We start from the raw sequence: 22,875 nt of genomic DNA, 5'->3' as shown, positions 1-22,875 counted from the left end.
TAACAACGACGGAATTCAAAACTTTATACAAGAATTATACATAATTCGGAATAATTCGAGTGTAAGGGAGACCGATGTTTGTTGGCACAGTTACCATTTCGGTATTTTAAAGATTTAAGTATTATAATTGAATATACTTATTAATGTGGTAGAAGAAACTTTTTTCCACAATTTTACATCAGGAATGATTTTGTATGAGTTATAGTTTCTTTGTGTAGTAAGTAAAATACGAACAGCTGTATTGTAGCATGCTTCGATAGCAAGATAAATTGATACACAGCACGGTATAAAAGTTACCCATACAATAAACTTCACATTAAGTTAAACAAAACGTAGTAGAAATAAAAAATAAATTACAGATATGTACTTTTTGGAAAAAGATTGTATTTTTAAAATTATTTTATGAATCAAATAGAGCAAAATGCTGTTGTAGAAAAACAAATATTTTATATACAGTAAAAACTATTTTATATATAGCTTATTTTAATAGAAATATTAAATATAAGGTGTTTTGTCCAAGTAAAGTTACAATTAAATGTTTAATTACTCCTTGCGCATAAATTAGGTTTGCCTTAAATATGAATCACGTACCCTATCTTTACATAATATATTAATTTAAATCATTTTATTATAACAAATAGTTTATTACTTGTTATAAAATAACATGTCATATAGTAATAAAAATTTTTCTTTTAATTAATAATATGTAACTTAAATTTGTTCTTGTAGGCTGAAGAACATTAATACAAAATTTTGAAACGCTTCGAAACTTGTTTTCTCTTGAATCAGATTTTTTTTATCGTAATATGTTTGATTAAAATAAAATTTTGGATGTAGTATGAGTTATGTTAGAATAAAAAAATAAATTGTGATAACATTGTTTTTTTGTCATAATAAAACGTTTTTTAACTTGCCTCTTGTGTCAACATATTCCCAATTTTTCCCTATAACGCATTGTGTTGCTGGGGCAAAATTAAAATCGATGGCGACAAGCTTGATCACCGCTACTTTAACGCAATCGTTTAATTAATACAGAGTATGTTTATGGCAGGGCATAAAGTTTTGTTAATCTTTGCACCGAAATTAATCACAATTAAGAGACTGTACTTTTTAATGTTGGAATATGTAAGATTATGGTAACCATGGAATATGTGAGATTATAGAATAATTCTCTAAAATATTTTTAAAACTGTACTGTTCAACATTTAGTATCGTTAAAAAGAGAAATAAAGAAAGCTTTGCTAAATTTTAAATTATCTTGTTAAATTTATATTTTTAATTATTAAATAATTATCTAATATATATTTTTTAAATAAATATTTAAAAGTAAATAAATTAAAATAAATACAGTTTGCACAATTTATAATTAGAATTAAGTTTCAAAATTTATTTCTTGGAAATATAAGTTTAAAATAAAAAAATTTAAATAATTTTATACGTATGTATAATTTTATAATATATGCATATTGATATATAATACATATTTCAATAAAATATAAAAAAATATTTTAAACTATTTAGAAAAATTAACACTTTAATTATTAAAATATTATCAGCAAAAAGTATGTGTAATTTAAATATCTGCTCTACTACTTTGTAAAAAGAAGAGTAAAGTACATCGATCTTTGAAATGTGGACATATCCATTAATACTGCACGCGCGTAATATCTCACAGCGAGAGGTTATCAAAACGATGTCATTCTTCCAATTACTTTTATGTTATATTTAAAAATAATATTATAAACCTCCCCCCCCCTCCTGTATCTAAACCATTTATATTCAAAATTAATTTTATTTTCATTTATCTTAATTACTATGTTTCAATTTTATTTATAGTTTATTATCTTGTTATAAAATTTAATGCATAAAATCTGTTACATGTTCTACGTTATTGATGTATGCTTTATATATATATATATATATAATTTATTTATTTTTTTACTTATTTTTTTATTGGTTTTGTTTTTATCTATATTTTTTATCTATTATCGTCTCTTTAATTATATATTTTAATTTATTACTTTATAATTATTTTACTATAAAATTCTATGTTTAAATTTTGTCATTATATTTATTCTTATCATACAGTTTCAAGAATACTTAAAAGCACAATTAATGGTTCTGAAACAGGTTGTATTTACTTATTATGAACTATTAGCATTTATTAGTTTTATTAATTAACAAATTATTTGTGTTATGTGTTAAAGACAACTGGTTTTCTGTTGCTAATGCAAAATCCAGTGTGTTAATGCTCTTTAATCTGACACGTTTGCTCGGTCCACTGATGCGACATTGCACTGAGTTCTGGAATCAGCGTCGCGTAAATCGAATTAGCAGCAAGTTGCATTCCGACATTTCATTGTTCGTCACCTGTTATACGTAACTGGTCTAGCGTTCTCGCTGATGTTTCATTCAGTTCCTTCATTAAATGAGTAAGTAACTAAAAAATATAATGTAGCATGTGATTTCATAAGATGAATGACAATAGACTAATTGAATGATTACTCTATTTTACTTAGTATGTCATGACAGTGGAGATTTTGTATCTTTTTTATTCTTTATAGCAAAATGTTTTTTTGGCAATTAATTAATGGAAATTGTTTTAATATGACTATAAAAGTTTTATTGTTTTATTCAATATTTCTAAAAAAATTTTTTAATCTGAAAATAGAAAATTGAAAATGATAAATTAAATAGCGAATTAAAGGATATGTATAATATTCGGTATAATATTCTATATAGTATTCTATATAATCTGCATTTTGGATTTCTGACAAAAGTAAATACTATTTATTACATTGATTACGTATGTTTCGTAACATCAATTTCAGTTCGATTTAATAATTCAGATTAGGATTTGGCTGACATTTCCACAATTAATGCAATAATTTAATTTAATTTCTCTTTCGAAATTCGTCCATTGAATTTAGAGTGTTATTTAATATCGTTACTTTACATGAAATCAAAATATTAAACGTTTTTAAATATTGAATCTTTCTCTCTCTCTGTCTGTGTCTCTCTTTCTTTAACTCCATCTCTCTTTTTCTTCTTTTCTTTCGTAACTGTCCTGAATAGAAAATTGCAAAGTTGTGCACAAAAGAATCCAAATCAAAATAAAATTAATAATATTAATAATATTAAGAATAATTTATTTACTTTTATATTTAATGCAGTAATATCAATAGATTGACTTTTAATGAACGTGTATAATATGTAAATAAAGCATTTAATAAATAAATAAGATTGGAAGCATTTTATAATATAAAAGTTAATAAACAAAATTCTTGTAGAAATATTAAATAATAATGGTGATAATAATAATAATAATGGTATTATATTTTTTTATATTATTATATTTTATTATACTATTTTTTTTAATGGAAAGAGGAAGAGAGAGAGAGAGAGAGAGAATTTCTTTGGAAGATTTATATAAGATTCTATAAAATTAGAAAGCTAATTAAGATAAATGTAGTGATACGAGTTGGTAGAATAAACCAGAATATTTTCTCAATTTTCATCTCATTTTATCTTTTTTTATAACCACAAAGTGATACCAAAAGAATGAAAATTTGCGCTTAAGAAACCTAATTTTCCATATCGATTTTTTTGTAATTTGAACTAAACAAGATTGCTAACAGACGATAGTCAAACGTAAACAAAGTGAATGAAATTTGCGTTTATGTGTATTACATTCAAGATTACCTGAGGTAGGAAAATACCGTTTTATCGACAGACTGTAAGGATTTCTATAGCATCGAGCCCAACACCGTGCTGATAAGGGTGTATCGATTCTCTCTTTAATTTTCTTTTTTTATCTAAGTGTAGAATTGCCTGTAGTCGGTAAGCTTCAAGTTAACATATGATGAAGGTAAACCTACCGAAGATCTATGTAAAGCTTATATCGTAGTAAAATTTCGCTTTTTTCTGCAGACGATACATATAGGTAATTTCTTTCGAGAAAAGCAAGTTTTTCTTGTTATGATAATGAAGAAATGAGAAGTTTTATTCTAAAAATCAATGTGTAATAATTATATTAAAAATATTATTTTATTGATTTACTTTATTGATTTACTTTATTGATTTACTTTATTGAAAATACAGTTTTTGACGATTGTGATAAAATTCTATTTTGAATACAAAATAAAATTAACTAATTTTTTATTATTATTATAATAATATAGTAAGTCTGTGCATATATCTTTATTATAATTACACATCAATTTGACTGTCCCTCAGATGTACTGTCAAGATCCAAAATAAGATTAGTGTGTATTTTATTTTATAATATAATGTAATACTTATGTTTTTTACTTGTTTCAATCACAAATTTTTTAAACCGTTAAGAAATTTCAATTTTTTTAATTGCTACAATTTTGTACACTATTATTATTATTATTATTTTTGTACACTATTATTATTATTTGTAACATTTGTTAGTTTTAATAAATGTACAATATGTAAACAACTAAATATCCATAAATTCTATGAAAACTATAGAATTAATTAATTTTTATTCTAATTCAAAATCAAATTTGAATAACAACGCTGGACGATTAAATCTATGCGTTCCTAATGGCAATTCCCTATTATCACGTTCCTCAAGTCAAGTTGACAAGGTCGACCATCGACCAAGTCGATGAATGGCATCCGGGGTGAGATGAGGGTGAAACACGCCGCATTGGACCATGTTGTCGAATCGATTATGCACGTACGACCCTCGTCCCCATACACACGCCGTCAGTTTTGTCAATGATTAAGTTTGATTGCCGTCCTCCGTTTGCCAAAAATATACATTAAACCCCCTAATATATATTGCCTAATTTATGAATCTCTGAATTTACATTTATATGTGGAAACTTTTTAAAAGCAATCCGTTATTCTTCTTTTGCGGTTAAAAAGTCATTCAATCTACGTAATCTTTTCAGCGTCTGGGGAAATCATGAAACATAATACTGCTGGAGGAAAAAGTACCTTCACATGTACCGTTATAACATTCAATATCATTTGTATATATATAATAAAAAGATATAGATATATGTTAAATATAAAAAATACATGTGTATCCCCTTTGAACATTAAAGATTAAACAGAATCAAAATTTAAATGCAATCTAATTTTATAATTAATGTTCAACATGGTTTCGCATGCCACGTAAGACCCTTCGTCGCGTGAATGTTGCACAAGCATTAGAATAATTTAAAGGGGAAATTGACGGGGCGTTCTTGTACAGAATTAGGAATTTAATTGAGAATTATGGAAATCGCACAGTGTATGTACGCGGGTATTTTAATTATTAATTTAATATATTCCCAAGGGGAATGGGTACGCGAGGTCCTTGATCGTCTAAACGCAAGACCGTAATAACCGAATTACCCAGGTGCTAACTCTATCGCTCGTTGTTGCCGAAACAATCAGGGTAATACCAGAGCGGTGTATCGTAACGTCCGCCAAGTGTCCATAGTTACTGGTGCGACAGTGCGCGAGGCACTGTTCTGAACTTGTTCGTGCGATGCAACGCCTTGAGAGAAGTTTGCTCTGGCGCATGTTCCGCATCTAAATGCGCGTTGTCTAACGTTAATGTTGTAGACGTTACGCGATGCGATAGTACGTGAATACATACACCTACGCGTAACGGCTACAAGATCGCAGACGATTCTCCATTGCGAAGAGAGTTTACTCTGTTGCACTAAAACGAACTGAGAATGTTCCATTAAAATAAATGGAATAGAGGCTAAGATAGTTCCGTAACAATTACGAACAAATCATTGGCGCTTAATAGCTTGAAACGTACGCCAAGGTGTATGTACACCATAGATATTTAACTAAGATGATTCTATAAGACGTTATAACAAGAAAGCAAATTTTAGAATTATTCAAGGTAAATTTCATTACATTTCAATATATTTAAATATTACAATTAAATTGTGATATCATATTAAGGAACAAAACACATTTGTGGGATTAAATAAGTTTCTACGTAAGTCCGGATATATAGATACATGTTCTGGGACATTTATCTTATAAAAAAAAAAAAAATGTTTCTGTACCTCTTTTGAACTCGCGTGATCCGTTCGAGGTTGCATCCAAGAGTTTCGATTTCTTTTTCTTTTCATTGATTATACGGCTATCTGGAAAGTTGAAAGTGCACCGGGAAATAGAAGTTCCCGACGCGAGTTCTATCTGGAATTGCAAATACTTAGGAAATTTCAGCCGGAGTTGATTTATTACCTCCCCCTCTCGTTTAGCTTGTGTTGCGAGGTGAAAGCTATTTACACGCTGATCGCAGTTTATCGCCGCTCACTGCCCTCGGGGGACTTGTCTCTCTAAACGACGAGATAGTAAACTTTCGAGATCGCTTCCCCTCTTTGTCGCCGTTCCTTCGCGGCTTAATTTAACACCTTAAAAATTTCTCGCCCCTCTAATTATAATCGTGCCATGCAAACAATCAAAATACTACAGCCATTTTAGAATTATTTCAAATTTTCTTTTATACAATTTACATATTTTATTTTGGAATACACCACACATACAATTTAATTTATTATATAAAAATTACGTATATACGCGCACGCAGATAATAATTATAGAAACTTTACAGAATGTATTGAAAATGCCTAAAAAAACAAAGAAAGTTTATATAAGCAACCAGCATCTTCGCCATGTTGAAATGAGGTCAAGATTAAAAAATTTATACTTTGTGAAATTCTTGAGACGTAAAAAGTTCAAACGCAATGTAAAAAATATATTATAATAATATTATGCATGGAGAGGACGGTTTTTGCTAAAATATCTAAAAGTTTCGCTGGATACAGACCTAAAAGTAATTTTGCCGGACCATCAAAATAATTATGTGGGACGCTCGAGTCGGTTGCTGGAGTGTCAAAACTTTTACCAATGTTGCTCGTCATGCTTAAACGTTCGTTATAATTATTTTAATGGTCCAAACTATTTTCCAACTAAATTTTTATGTTTATTTTTAACTTTAGCAAAACTGTTCTTTCCGTGCAATTATATAAATAACATATTTATAATTATAGTACTTTTCAAGCGGATTATAAATAATATAATTTTTATAATGTTGTTACAATCATTTATATAACATTCTAAACTTCTTATATATTGCTAGAAATAACTTTTTGACAAATCGGGGGGGGGGGAGGAGTAAATCTCGCGTTTCCGCGCTCGGCAGGACTGGCATAACGCACCTGCCAGTATTGAGGTTCACCCAGAGGGTTGTTTTCGACTACAGCCGCGCCACGAGTGGAGGGTGCCGGAAGCAGGCGACCCTCTCTCTCATCTGGGAAGACAGTGCGGCCTGATCCGCGGCGCCGGCCGAATCGCCGGCACCCCGTCCGCGTCCGCCGAGCGTTCGTTTCTCGACGCGATGTGCCGGAAACGATGAATGAAAATGTGCGCGACCTCATTATATCAAATGCGCATCGCGGTGAGAGCAGCCCGCACGATTTCCCGTTGAACCGCTCGCCCGTGGAAATCGCAATTAAAGCGCGAAGATTTAACGAGCGCTAAAGTTACTCGAAGGGTGCGAATCCTTTTTCTTTTTTCTTTTTTTTTTCGGTAACGCCGAAAAGGGGGAGGAAAGGTACAACTTGATCAATGTCGCCTGTTGGTGGTTGACCGGCGAGAGAAGCTGGGGTTCCAAGTTCGTTTGAATCCGTGAGGCCGCAAACCGATTTCTACTTCTCGTGACCGATATCTTTCTTAATCGAAAGTGCTTAATGCTTTGGTCGGCTGACAATTGAAGGCCTCTCAAACTTTTCCCTCGCATTCGCAAAACTGTACACTGCATCGCACTAAGTGGGCATCGAGCGAAATTCTAAGTAGGGTAGGTCGCGGAAGTGCGTAATTCTGCACTCGTGGTTTGCTTAACAATACCACCGGACAATTGGCACCGTCGAAATGTCTTCGTTGAAGCTCCATTCATTTAGAATTTGTCCCGAGGTTAAAAAATATTAAACGCGTCGGTACGTCAAACTTTTTTTTAAGTGTTTTATAGAGAGGCAGTTTTCACGAAATAAAATTTTGAAACAAGGATTACAGCTTGAAATTATTGAATACGTTGTTGTTTTGCAAATTGGAATTGTTTTCCGAAATTTAATCTTGCCCCTGGAAAGATATAACGGAACTATTTCAGTAGATATTTCAGATCTTTGATAAAGTTAGAAATAATACTTTGTGCTCGAGAGTGCAAAATATAATTTTCGTAACGCTAATGTTTAATGGATTCTCACGGAGTTCCGCCCGCGTAAGAAGATTTCCGGGTGGACCGTCGTTAAGATCGTTTGTTAAGACTTCGTAAATGTTCAATGTTATATCTTTTCAGTAGATAGAAATGGAATAGTGAACAGCAGTTTAGATTCAAGAATGTAATTACGCGCCGTTTGATAAATTTCATCCGCCGCTGAGTGCGGTCTGCTGAAGCTGCACGAAAGGAATTTCTGCTTCCTGTTCGTTTGTCAGAGGTAGATTAACGTTCAATGTGTGTTCGCGTACGTGTATTAAACATGTATAATAAAATTAAATTTCATTCACATCGTCATTTTGCGAGATAAATCCCGTCTCATTATCACGTAAGCAATTTAAAGGGGGAAAAAAAACATGCATTTTACATCAGCCAAGAATATATAAGCTTGACGTTTGTCATTTAGTTCTATCTAGACGTTCGCCCCGTGTTAATAATTTCTCGAGATATATGCAACGTAATCAGAATGTAATTTAACTCTTTAGATACGGTGTAACATATATTTCTTGCGCAAATGCGGACGCAAATTTGATTTGTAAGATCACGTAATGATTCGTGGAACAGCTCACGCGATAATCCGATTTTCCTCGAGTCTCGAGAGCTATCGTAATAAGACTCCTCGCGTAATTTCGTTTGTCGGGATCCCTATGTGGTATTCTTATAATAAGAGCTATGGGAGCTGCGAACGCGAGATTACACTCGTAGCACGTAAGAAAACGTTTTGGTTCTTTCTAACGATCCTGTATCGCTTGGTTTTTCCGCACACACCTGGAGAAGAGTTTATTTCTTCTCTCTGGGGAGCACCGCTCTCACCTTAAACGTAACAAAACCTATTTGATTTAAGAAAGAAAGAAAATGTTTTGTAACGCTATTTAAACCGTTGTATATCACGACAAATTGATACATTGAGAAATCTAAACATTATTCCTTATTTCTGATATATTAATGGTTTAATTATAATTAAATGCATTTGATTTGATATTTATTTGGTATTACGCATTATTACTTTATATTGTTTATTCTATGACGTATCATTTATTCATTTCTGTATGTACGTTAGACGTGCTTTTTATTAAACGTCATATTATTTATGTGCTACCAAAGAGAATATTCGTATCATTATACATATTGTAAAATAATTATGATTAACCTTAATTCGATTGTATTTGGTGACATTCAAATGTTACGTAATGCGAAAAAATCATCAGTCGACCTACACGGGGGACTTTGTTAACGGTATAAATGTCGAGAGTCAAATGCGTTTTCTTGAAGTGTAGTTCGTCGATATTTTTTTTATTAAAAATACTTTTTTCTCACGTGATCTTTCTTACGACCAAAGATATGCGCACGTTATGAAAAGAAAACGCCGAGGTGTTTCCTTCGTAACGATGAAAATGCTTTTCCACGGAGAAAAGCTGCGTTTTTATATCCAAGGTGAAATGTGGTAACCTAAGGAGGATAATCCTCCGATCAATTTAGAAGAGTCAATTTTTCTTAGCAAAAATTTAATTGCAGCTTCTTTATTATCGACATTAAATATTCCAGGCTCCGAATTAAGATACTGCTTTAGATAAAACAAAAGTCTGACCTTTGTTTAAAGTAAATTTTCACTTTAACGCTTGCAGAAAGTGTTTTACATCAATGAATAATTTCTATTTTAATTTCTGTCTTCGAGAAATAACGCGCTGCAAGTGCAAAATTTTTTGTACTAATTGAATGACGTTTAGCGACGTCGAAATAGCAACACAATATCGTAATATGGAAATAATGTTAAAGCGTCGTCATGATTTCTAGGTAAATGAGTAAATATTACAATTTTCAAGTAAATGAATGTTAACCCGGATTTTTGCCAGCTATGTAGATCAATTAAGAACTTTTTAAACTAAAAATAGTGAGGATGCTAATTTTTCGGGATTAATTAAGTGGATGAATAACGAGTATGCGTGATTTACTTTCTTGCTTCAAGAACTCTTAAAATTCGGTCATTTAGGTAATTGTGCGCAATGAAAGAATTACTTAATTTCTTCCACGCAGCAAATTGCTTTCTTTGTTTTGAACGTAACTATCGTAGTATTTAAGCATGAAAAATCCGCGCAAAATTGCAGCGAAATGATTACGGAATTAATTAATTTTAAACAAGAAGGTAAAGATCCTGCGGTTTCGCTTTTCAGGAAAATAATTGTAAATAATTGTGTAACGAGGAAAATGCTTAATTAATTTTTATGCAAGTTTTACGATAAGAATTTTAGAAGAAGTAATTGCATAAATAAGGCTCAAGTTAATTATGAAAATTATATTCAACTCTCTCAAAGAATTACGACAGAAGATTACGATGAAGAAAATCCATTTTAGTTTTATTTTGTGCGTGCAATGAACACACAGCAACTAAATGAAATTGGTAATTAAAGTCGTATCGTAAAAATATGCGCCTATCAAATTAAGTGTTTTAATTCCGACTATAATTATAAGTCTTAAAAGACTTTTCTGCAGACAATAAGCGGTTTTATGTATTAAAAGCTTTTTCTTCATTATTTAATGAAATACAATTATGCACTTTTTGAATTTATTTATGTAAATTATGTGTCGAACTTATTTAATTTTTCTGCATAATTTTTAAATATTTGTTAATTTTTTATTACAATTAAACTTACTAAATTCGTTAATATTATATTAATTTTTATTATTATTTTGCTACAATAAAAAATAAAACAAAGAATTCGCTTTTGTATTGCATTCAATTTTAAACCTTTATTAACTGTACTTTGATCTACGATAGAATATTGTGCTGATGCCAGGAAGAAGATGCATTACCGCACTCGGAAGGTGCAGTTAATTGCCGGTAATTATCTAACTAATGCTCCATGAAAAGCGGTGCTTGCACCGCCACTCGTTTCGACCTACTTTTATTCAACGATGTACGTATATCGAAATCTATCGCTTGCGCAATATTTTCAAACCCATCTTCCATACAGAAATTGACGTAAAGAAAAAAATATTGTTTAGATATTACAATTCACAGTGTTACTTCAGAAACTAACAGTCCTTACAATAGTTTTATGGTAAAATCATAATTTTATTACATATACAGTCATTTTAGTTTAATTTAATTTTAAATTGTGTTTAGTAATAATCTAATTAATTAATAATTATTATCTAATTATTACATTATTTGTCAGAGAGCGTTAAACAAATTGTATTGTAAAATAATCAGCACACAGATAAAGTATCTTGTCGTAAAGTACTTTAAAATACTATCGTATTTACTACGGGGATTATTACACGATATCATCAGATTTTTAAATGCATGTAGTATCCCATTATTACGGAGTACCGCACAGTATCTTTCCTTTCTCTTTTTATCTCCGCCATATAATTTTATTCACGCTCTTTTGCCAGTGCAAAAAGTGTCTGGCTGTATGCCAGTGAGCTAGCTCGACGATTATACCGCTACTGCGTTTTAGGACGAGTTTTATATAGCATTTGTGATGGGAAAAGGGAGATATCTATATAGACGTCTGTAAAATTTACGAACTTTTGTTTGCACTTTTTCGACGCAACGGCAGATGACAGGTTATTTCATATCTATCTCGTGTGAAGTTTGTATATGCGTTTTTAGAAAGAAAAAAAATGTTATCCGATTACGTGTAATTATAGAAAGTTTAGCTGTGTATATTAAATGAATATTATTAGAATAATCTGATTAATATCGATTTTAATTTGTCTCTAATTAAAAAAAGTTAAAAACTAATATAAATAATAAATAAAATAAAGAGATAAAAGATTTGTTTGTTTTATAAAAAAAAAAAAGTAAGGCTATCATCATTTTTGCTTAATTCAATTGCATTATTATTGATTGATATAATTACAGCATTGAAAGCTTTATTATAAAAAATTCGTATTCTTTATTAATTTTTTCTTTTTCTTTCTCTTTCAAGATTTTTTTGGTATAAATATAATATTTTTCCCGAAATCTTTTCAAATTTTATTCTCGGAGATATTTTGTTTATGCATTACTGAACACACGAAATAGAACAGTAACGCAAAAATACAGAATATTTTATATCAGATGAAATATTTCTACACATTGAGCACGTTTTGTCCTGTATATTTCCCTTAATATTACATCTTATAATCGATATTTCGGTTTTCTTCTTGCCCTTGTGGAAATGAGAGAGTTCCGATACATATTCCTGTTGATTAATTCCATTTGCTATTTTAATAACCAGTCTGTCGAGTCGATTGAACGAAATGAAATGAATCGTAGTTGTTGTTTGCAAAAACAGGATTGTTGACAAATCCATGCGAAAAAAATTCCCCCAATATTTGTTGTCGCAACAATAGCATAGACTCAAATGGTGATTGCATTAATATTGTGCGGTCAACAAATTTATTTGTTATATCGACTGTGACAATGTTTCTTTTACAATAAACCAAAAATATATTTACATTACAACAAATATTTTTACACATTCAAGATTCCAATTGTTATTGAATATTGCTTTATTTTTTAAGTTTCTCTCTATCTCTCTCTCTCTTACTTTTTGTTTCCCGTACCAAACTATTTTGTGTTTTTAAAAATCTTTCTTCTTAAAGTACTTGTGTACGTGATAACTTTGCAAAGTACCTTTTATCTCAAGTATTGACACATTTTCTTCAGGTTTGAAAGTGCTTTTTTCGAGATTTTATAATACGATCGAAAGGAATCATTGATTTTGATAAGCGCGCGTATTCGTGATTCAAGGAGAGAACTCTTCCTCGTGGGAGTGCTGATTCTTCACTCACCAGATTGGATTCCGTGTAAACACGCGAGCATTCGATTACAATTTGTAACCTACGACTTACGTATAAACATCTGAGAGCGATGTACCTTATTTATCTTCGTACTTGTACTGATAGAAATACGCTTAATTTTACCTCATTCGTTTAACCTTTTAAGAGTATCATAATTTTTGTAAAAAAAAAACATATATTAATACAATGATAAGAATATAAAGAGAAAATAAGATTTAACCTATCATATTATATGTATTTAAAACTTAATATTATACATTTGTTACACATGAAATCTATTAAATCTATTACATTATACTATTTATAATTACACATAGAATAATTATAAAAATTATATTTAAAAAAAGTTAAATTATAATTAAATAATAATGTTTTTATACTTTAAAAACTTCAGGCTTAGAATTCAAATAGTGTCTGGTTATTTTTTTTAATTTAATGTTTAAAAAATGTTTTTAAGAATTGAAAAATATTTAAAGAGGCATCTATAAAATATTTTTTTATGTTTAGTACTTAACAATTATTTTTAAATATAATGTTTATTTTAAAAATATAGAATGTTAGGCATTAATGAATGAAGTGTTTCTAATGCGTAAATTAAAAATTTATTTGATAAATATATTTATTTAATTACTATAAAGACAACTATAGCAATAAATATATTAGATAAATGCATCATATTATTTTTAACTATTATTAATTTTTAAAAATTGTAATGAACTCTTTTATTAGATATTATTAAAGCATTATGTTTAAATAGAATAGTTCAATGTCAACGGTTCATTTCTAAGTAAATCTTTTTATAGATGCTAGTTTTATTACAGTAATAGCGACGTAAACTGCTCACAGTAACAGTATCCTCTATCTATCCACTAACCCCTGTGCAAAGAATTTGATCCTCCTTTAAGGCCACGTACGTAGACGCAAGGATTCGCGTAGGATATGATGTTAAGGATTCTGCGGTAGAGAAAGTCAGAAATTTCGTCATAGAAATTCGTTAGAAACATATTAGATGTTCATTTAACAAAGATCTACTTCATTATATCTTTGTTATATTTTTTTTTCTTTTATCTTATGTGGATGTAACAAATAATTATTTACAATAATTTATGATTCTATTGTAATTATTTAAAATTAATGTTTTCATTATTTTATTATGTTTGTGTAAAATATTAAGTACATATAAGAAAAAAGATAATAATTAAAAATTTAAAAACGAACAATATATAGTAATAAGAATGTATATTTTATTATTTATTAATTTTATTAAATTTTATACATATAGAGAGAGATACATTAACTTTTCTATTCCAAAATTATTTCATAATATAATATATGACTACTGTTTATTTTATTAAATAATAATTTATATTAAGAAAAATATAATTTTATTTTTAAATTTTAATATTCTTGTAGTTATATATTTTTATTTTATTATAGTGTTAATTATATATATAGTTCACTAAAAAAGCTATATTAATTTCTTTTTCAAATTATTTTAATTTAATTTCTTAATTTATGCTGTGTTATTTAATAACCTTATCTGCTTGCTTTTCATAATTGGGAATATTCTAATTTTTCTCCTTTTTACAATAAATCACAGTCGAGTTTCACGACGAATCGCTTTAAGTGGAAGCCGCTACCTGATTAAAAGTTTTTCTTTACTTTTGCCTTGTCTTGTAATTACTTAAGAGTAGGCAAAGCTTCGAATCGAGGACGATCTAAATTTTGCGATACCGCGGATTCATCTCCTATTAAAAGAATTCACGTAGCAGTACCTATTTAAATTGCAAAAGAAAACGACGTCTTTAGAATTGGAAAGATTTTTTAAAATAAATATAGATTTTTAGTCCAAAAGTTATGGAAAGTTGTAAAGAATGATTAAAAATGTTTCTGTGCGCACATCAAATGTTTTTTTTGAAAGTAGAGTTCTTAATATAAAACTTAAAATAAAAGGTTTAAAAGAAGAATTCAAAATGTAATAAATCTTTGTATAAACGTACTATTTGAAAATTTCTCGTATAAGTTAAATTTTTTTAGTAAACAGTAAAAATAAAGAATTTCCGACGACTTGATGATTCATATTAAGATTTTCAACATTGACAAAGTAAGCTATTTCTATTAAATTTGAATAAGTACATTTATTATATATATTCTATATTTAATAGTTAAAATAGTTATTATAATACGTAGAATATCTCTTATTTGTCATATAAATAATTTTTTTTGTCATATAAGTAAATTATTTTAAAAAATATAAAGTATTAAATAGTATTAAAATTTTAATTGAGAAATAATAAAATGACAAATTTCATCTAATTAAAATTTAGTACGTCACATTTGTTTATTGTTATATTAGTTTAATTTTTAATAACATTTTCTATTTTAAATTAGTATTTATTGTTTATTACAGTAAATAATAATTATCATCATATATGAAAGAATTTCTTGCCAGAATGCTTTTGTCGATTGTTATTCGAGAAACGAGGAAGAATCCTTCTTTCCTCCATTCTAAATACTTCTATCACAAGAACCTGGAAGTCATTAACGTCCTTTCGTCTTTAATATGCTGCCACTGTGTCACCATTTTGCCGATAACGTGATATAATAATTAAAGATCGTCGCAATGGGTATTCTGAGAATCCGATATTTCATTACGTTGACTACTGATATACAGTTGTAATCACATCTGGACAAGATATTACTGCTTTGTAATGTCAAGAAATATATATATGTATATATATATATATATATATATATATATATATCTCAAATAGAATAAACTATTTTTATTTCATTACGCTGCTTACATCGTGTTTATAACGTTGGTTTCAAAAATCAAGACTGATTACACAATTCAATGAAAAATGACTTTTTTTGGATGCTTAATATAAATTCTATTTTTAAATTGTTCCATTACGTCACAATTTAAAGAAACTTGAAATTAAAGTTGCAAAAAGGATTATTTTCTTTGTCACATTATGATATGTGATGCTGAAAATGTTTTATTACAATCAAAATAAAATATGTTGTTAGGTAGGACTTTTAATTTTTAAAAGCAATTTTTTATGTCTGTTATTAATGAGATTTTTATATTAAATATATAAAATGGAGTATGTAAAAAATTTCTAATGATTTTTTAAAATTTCAATATAACTTAATTTTTGTCGACTTGTACACATTACATGCACTATTTTGAATTTGGCAATTTTAGCATTAGATTCATATTTAGCGATCTAAAAAACTTTAAAGAACATTATTGTTAAATTAAATAAAACTAAAACTGTCAAATAAAACTGTCAAATAGCTTTTCCGTAATAGATCTCACATAAATATCTTATTAATTATAACCGATGTAAAAAAAGATTTTTACCTCTACTTTTAAAAATTAAAAATCTGAACAGCATTTAGTTTGATTGCAAAAGAACTTTTCAGCACGTCACGTAGTTATAATATGACAAAGTACATAAAAATATCTTTTTTGCAACTTTAACTGTAAATTTCTTAAAATTGTAATGTGGTGAAGTGATTTGGAAACTACATTCAGCATTCAAAAAGTACAGTAAATAATTTATTCCTTTTTAGTAATTTTTTTTGTTAAATGTTTTATTGATTTATATTTACAATTTGTTGCATGATTTAACATGATTATGCATTTCTCGAAACATTCGTGAGAGAATAGAGTCTTATTTACCATTTTCGCATCTGTATTACGTTTTTCTCGTTATTATTATTAATACATACGTTTAATAAGCATTAATATAATATATTGAAATAATAATAATGCAGGCAAGAATGATTATTCCGAGTATATTGAATATATAATGTTATTCGTGACAATGCATCGATTGCAAGGCTTGCAGCGATTGATACATTTTCGCTACTAAAGTTGGAAATGGTAAGCTTTACTCATAAGTACGAATGCTCTTGAAATGCTTTTATTAGACGTCCTAGTATCGATCTATTCTAGACATAGCTGTAGATTGTAACAATTTGCTAAGAAATATATGTATCTCTCTCTCTCTCTCTGTCTCTCGTATATAGTTACCTACTAGCTAGAGGCAATTGCATTATATAGAGGTTCATCCTCAAGTAAATCCTCTTAATAGCATCGCCTGTAACGTGTTCGTATATATCCACTGGAACATTTAGATAGCTAAAAGTTCTGAGAGGCCTTCACGTATTAATATCCATCGTTTATTTCATGCAAATACGTTAATAAGTATTTTAACAAGCGTGCATTCAAGCTTAAAGTAAAAGATCAGGTGTGTTAATCTTTGATTATTGGGTTGGTGACATCTCGTGTAAAATTTCCACGAAATTCAAGCTGCATTACCGCATAAATTATTGATGAAATATATTGCGTATTAATTCGTAAGAGGTGTTAAAGCAAATTAAACAAATTTATCAGTTTCATTCTTTCAAAGACGAGCAATTTGGCGTTACGTGCGATTAATGAGAATTTTTTGATCTTCCCCGCTGACCGGAGCAAATTATTGATTGAAATTAATTATTCGGAAGTGAATTTATATCGGTCGATCGAAAAGTAGATCGGACAAATCGCATTCGACGCATTTGACATATACAACTGTCTGTCGTTTTACAGAGGTACTTGGTGCCATCAAAATCCTCGATATCAAAAATGGTGCTAAATTGAACGGTGAAGCTTATCAAACTATTATCATGCGTGGCAATCAAAATAGAGTTTTAATTCTCATTGTCATAGACTGACATTATTCCTAAAACTGATAAAATTTGCGCTCGGACCAACCGCACATAATCATGGATATACGAAAATTAGCAGTGACCTGTGCGAAACTGTTGCGAGACAATTCAGTGCGATTTAGACTAAATCGTGCAGAAAATAACGAAATGTTTACAGGAATGCTCAAAAAACGTGATTTGAAAGTTGAGAAGGATGAATCACATCCCAGAAGAAAATATCCACTATTATATATGTATTAACTCTATGAATAATTATATTTAATATACCTATGTATAAAAAAGATCTCTAATGAATACATATGTTTAAGAACAAAAAAGATAAATTAAAAATAAAGGATAAATCAAAAGAAAAAGAGAGAGAGAAATAGATTGAAGTACATTTATAGTAAAAAGTACGTGTATATATATATATATTTGAGTCATTTTTGAAGCAGAAGTGACATACAGAAATGGTGCTAAGCAATATTATTTTTTTTCCGCTGACAAAAGATTGCGGCATCATAATTGTGTATTCGCTATTGTATAAGAAAATTGGATCTTGGACCAGCGAAGTACGAATCGAATCGAATCTTGGACCAGCGTAGAAGTACGAAAGTCACAATCATGCGTCTTGAATGGAGAAGTAATTTTGTTCAAGACAATTTCGAAGAATACTGAAATATTTTTTCAATTTTCCATAATGCAACAAAATATCAGTTATAAATAATATCTATAATTAATTTAAAACTCAACAAGTTTTGAGGAATCCCGATATACGCAATATCCAATAATATTTAATATATCAATCACAATATTACGTGATTAATTCGGAATATCAATGTGTATCGAGATAATTCATAAGGAGGGATAACCGTTGTATTTGTGATGATAGAGAAAAAAGTAATGCGCCCAATAATGCAGCCCTTTTTACCATCGCGGACTTTCGAACACCATAAAGTCCAGGAGGATCACCCAAGAGAAGCCGTTTTCCGCGACGTAAACGGTGAGCTAACATTGACGCATTCACCATGTTGCTCGTAATGGCGACGATGTCGACGGACCTGCCTCCAGTTGAGCCCACGTCTTCGTTGGTTTTCATCAACAATACCATTATCGCCTCGAGCACAACTGCGACCACAACGACAGCCGCAAATGTAACGTCATCAGCGGAAAATCCGACGGTGGAAAATCTACCGGAGAACGTGAACGTGCTGCTGGCGGTGATCAAGGGTATCATTATGGGCACCATCATCACCACGGCGGTTTTGGGCAACATGCTCGTGATCGCCAGCGTGCGGCGGCATCGCAGATTACGAGTGGTCACCAATTGTTACGTCGTCAGCCTGGCGGCGGCCGATCTTCTGGTAGCGATGTGCGCCATGACCTTCAACGCCTCGGTCGAGCTATCCGGAGGGAAATGGCTCTTCGGGCCGATTATGTGCAACTTGTGGAACTCGCTAGACGTGTACTTTAGCACCGCCAGTATCCTCCATCTTTGTTGTATCAGTGTGGACAGGTACTATGCCATAGTGAGCCCGCTTGAGTACACAGTGATAATGAAGCAGAGTACTGTGGGATGTATGCTGGGTAGCGCTTGGCTTCTGCCGGCGCTGATAAGCTTTATTCCAATCTTCATGGGTTGGTACACGACAAAAGAGCACTTGGAGTACATGGTGGAGCATCCGGAGGTACGGAGGAGCTTTTTCTTTCTCTCTTTAGTGTCTTTGTAACGCGTTTGATATACGAGTTATGAATATGGAAATTGTCATTAACCTTTTAACGGTATAAGCTACCTTGATATAGAAGATGGAATATTTTTAAATTTTTTAAAATTTAAAAAAATTAATGACTTCTCGTTTGAATAATAATTGGACTGTGTTTTTAGAGCTTTCCGTGAAATTTTCTGTTTTTTTTAGGTATTTGTTGCATTAATTTACGCGACTATTAAAAAATTATTTAATTGAATTTGCGACATTCTTTCGTGTTTCAGAGTTGCGAGTTTATAGTGAATTTACCATACGCGGTCATCAGTTCCTGCGTATCCTTTTGGATTCCAGGCCTGGTGATGATTATTATGTACTGCAGAATTTACAAGGAAGCGATTCGGCAACGAAAAGCGCTCAGTCGTACGTCCAGCAATATTGTTCTCAACAGCGTGCACCATCATCGGCACTCATCCCGGCATCATCATCATCAGCAGATGTTGCTGCAGGCCGCTGCCGATACCGGTGAGCTAGCCCTTCACACAGCACACTTCGCGGTGCCCACGGAGCTCCACGCCGTTAACGGTGAGTGGAACTCCGTCAATGTATGTGTGTATTTAATTTAATTTGTAACGAATAGCCAAAATTAGGGTAAAAAGAATCAAGATTGAAAAAATCAGCCGGTAAGCTCATTTAAACCGCAACTTGGTTGCGATATCTCAATAATTTCGGGAAAGGAAAGATTTAGCAACAACGTTCACAAAAGAAACACATCAAGAAGTATTTGATACAGAATACGTTACAGAAAGTACGCAATTGAGAATACTAGGTTTTCACTCGGCAGTTCTCTCGCTGAGAGATTATTATATTTGCGTGAGTTATAAACAACTGCACGTATAAGTTATGAATTCAAATTTACGTTCCAAGGTGTGAACGTCTTGTTAGCATAAAATTTTGTACTCGCCTCGTGCGACGAAGCGATAAGAATTAGCATGCGACGGGTTACACTTACGTCACGAGTTTAGTGCGGTAATCAAGACTTGAAACGCATATTCTCGCATCGTGCGTCTGCCGGCGCGGTCGTATATTTCGACAGAAATGGTAAATGCTCGCTCGTGTGAAATCCTCTTATCTCCTTAAACCATTATACGGACGCGAGTGTCCCCTTCACTCCCACGTATAGGACGGCGAGTAGAATCCGCTATTTCTACTGCAGCGTATCCATAACGTATTTTGTGTGATTACGCAGCGAAATGCGTTCTATCATCCTATATAGAGCCGCCCTAATAATATCGTCCGCGATCCATTTTGGCGGCGACGTCAATTTAGTTCCACATTCGATCGATAGCGCGGTTTGATAACGGAACATTCTCATGTATAATTACTGAGAGAGGTAATGTACATGTATTATTATCCAGTAACAATTTAAAATATTTATGAAATGACGTCTATTTAAATTTTACAAATAGAATAATATTTATTGTTTTCCTGTTAGTGTCTGTAATTTTCAGTAATCTTTTATTTTATACAATGTTTTATAATGTTTTAAAAAGTAAACCGCGGAAATCTTAACAAAAAGATCATTATCAATTTTTCTTAATAAATAATGTAGGAAATTAATTGAAAGCGTATTTAAATATAGCTACGTATTCTTTTTATAATTTTGCGAGCACATTTGGTTGGCCGCTTTGATCAATGTGAAGGATTTATAGACTGCGAAATTCTTTAACACATTTCATCAAATGACGAGAGCGATGGGCAATTATCTATGATTGGCAATCGAAAATGGTAGCAAGCATTATTCACGCGGGAAAATAGGATTTTGTGGTCCATTAATAAAATCATCGTTTCAGCTATTCTCATCAATGAATGTTGTAACAGTTCGTGTGAATGGATTCACTAAAATTTCCGCTATAAACTTTAATACTTGACGAATTCCATTGTTTTACAAATTTATAAAATAAAGTTGAAATTAGATAGAAATTTTTTTTCTTTATGTTTCTTATTAAAGAATAATTTTATATTTTCCGAAGAATTTGTTATTTTTTTTCCACAAAAATATTACAATAAAAGATTAGATTATTAAGATAGGATTATATTAAATTATTTTGAATTAATGTTTAATTACTTTAAATTTTTTATAATTTAAAGTTTAATTAATTTTTTAAACTATAATTATTTTTAAAAATTTCAATTTATTTTAATTTATTTTTTAAAAATTAAACTTTGTTTTCTATTTCAGTGTTAATAAAACTCTTATTAAAGTAAAATTTTGGATCATAGAAGAAGCAAATAAAACAATAAATAATATACTTTTAATTATGCACAATTTTAATAAGTCTGACAGCTGGATATCTTTTCTACTATAAAATTGATTTGAAATAAAAAATTTAAATATCCTCATACATATATTTAAATAACACATAGAATTCTGTGGTTGTCACGTAATTTCGATAATTCGAGTGGTTAGACATGTGCTTCAACGAAAATGCATTCCGCGAATGTGCAGTACGCTCACGTGTGCATGATTTGGAAAATAATGCTGAACTTAAGTTGTTAGCTACCACCATTAAACACATGTGCAAAAAAACGGTCGAGTATTTCCAGTTCGTATTTTTCCTACTGTCAAAACCATATTCTAAGATAATTATACGCGATGATGGAGGTACTTGTGCATTTCATAGTGACGCGTGCCTTCCAGTATTCTAAAGCATGCTTATATTAGTTCCTTGGCTGAATTTTCTTTCACCGTATTGCACTATAAAATTGAATTTTAGTTTTTTTATTTTCACTTTTATTGTTTTTTAAAAATAATTATATTTATATAATTATTTATATTAAAAATACACTTACTTGAATATTTTAATACTTATATTAATATTATATCAATATTTTAATATTAAAAATTGTATTTTATATATATATATATATACATATACCCCCTCCCCCCTTGAAACTAGACACTTATAAGTTTTAATACATTTTTTAAAACTAGAAAAAAATTTAAATAAAAATTGAAATGTAAATTCTACATCTTTTATTTTAAGAGCCCTTTAACTTTATATACAATGTTGCTCATCAATAAAAAACCAATATAGATGAAATTTTAGATAAATAAAAAAAATAAAATTGTTTAATATATTTTTAAGGTTGTTTATGTAAATACAAATTTGAATAATTGTATAATTCTATTTGTGTGTGTGTGTGTGTGTGTGTGTGTGTGTGTACGTGTAATTATTCAATAGAATATTCAAATTATGTAGTAATTATTTACATAATTAACAGTATTTAACAGTATTCAACAGTTATGTACAACATTCCTTAATTGGATTTTTCAACATTTTAATATCTTTCGGGTTTTGTAAAACAAAAAAATTATTCGCAATTATTGTCCATTTAAAATATGTTTTGCAAACGCAA

The 22,875-nt window shown here is 30.2% G+C and overlaps 1 protein-coding gene across 4 annotated transcripts in view; it reads left to right on the top strand.

Moving 5' to 3' along the window:
- Positions 1-7,281: 7,281 nt before the first annotated feature.
- Positions 7,282-22,875, top strand: part of LOC105836380 (octopamine receptor beta-3R) — a 178,438-nt gene continuing 162,844 nt past the window's right edge. Inside the window, exons 1-3 of one of the 4 annotated variants that reach the window (XM_036285998.1) lie at positions 7,282-7,600; positions 17,655-19,440; positions 19,743-20,040. In XM_036285998.1, the coding sequence (XP_036141891.1) occupies positions 18,781-19,440; positions 19,743-20,040 (958 nt within the window). In that variant the 5' untranslated portion in view covers positions 7,282-7,600; positions 17,655-18,780. Of the gene's footprint in view, positions 7,675-17,654; positions 19,441-19,742; positions 20,041-22,875 lie in introns of all 4 variants that reach the window. The other 3 variants (XM_036286008.1, XM_036285996.1, XM_036285997.1) reach the window with 3 other exon arrangements.

Source organism: Monomorium pharaonis, chromosome 4 (genome assembly GCF_013373865.1).
Source record: "Monomorium pharaonis isolate MP-MQ-018 chromosome 4, ASM1337386v2, whole genome shotgun sequence".
Classification (NCBI taxonomy): domain Eukaryota; kingdom Metazoa; phylum Arthropoda; class Insecta; order Hymenoptera; family Formicidae; genus Monomorium; species Monomorium pharaonis.
Note: the sequence above shows the minus strand (reverse complement) of the source record. Positions and strands in the feature narration are given on the sequence as shown.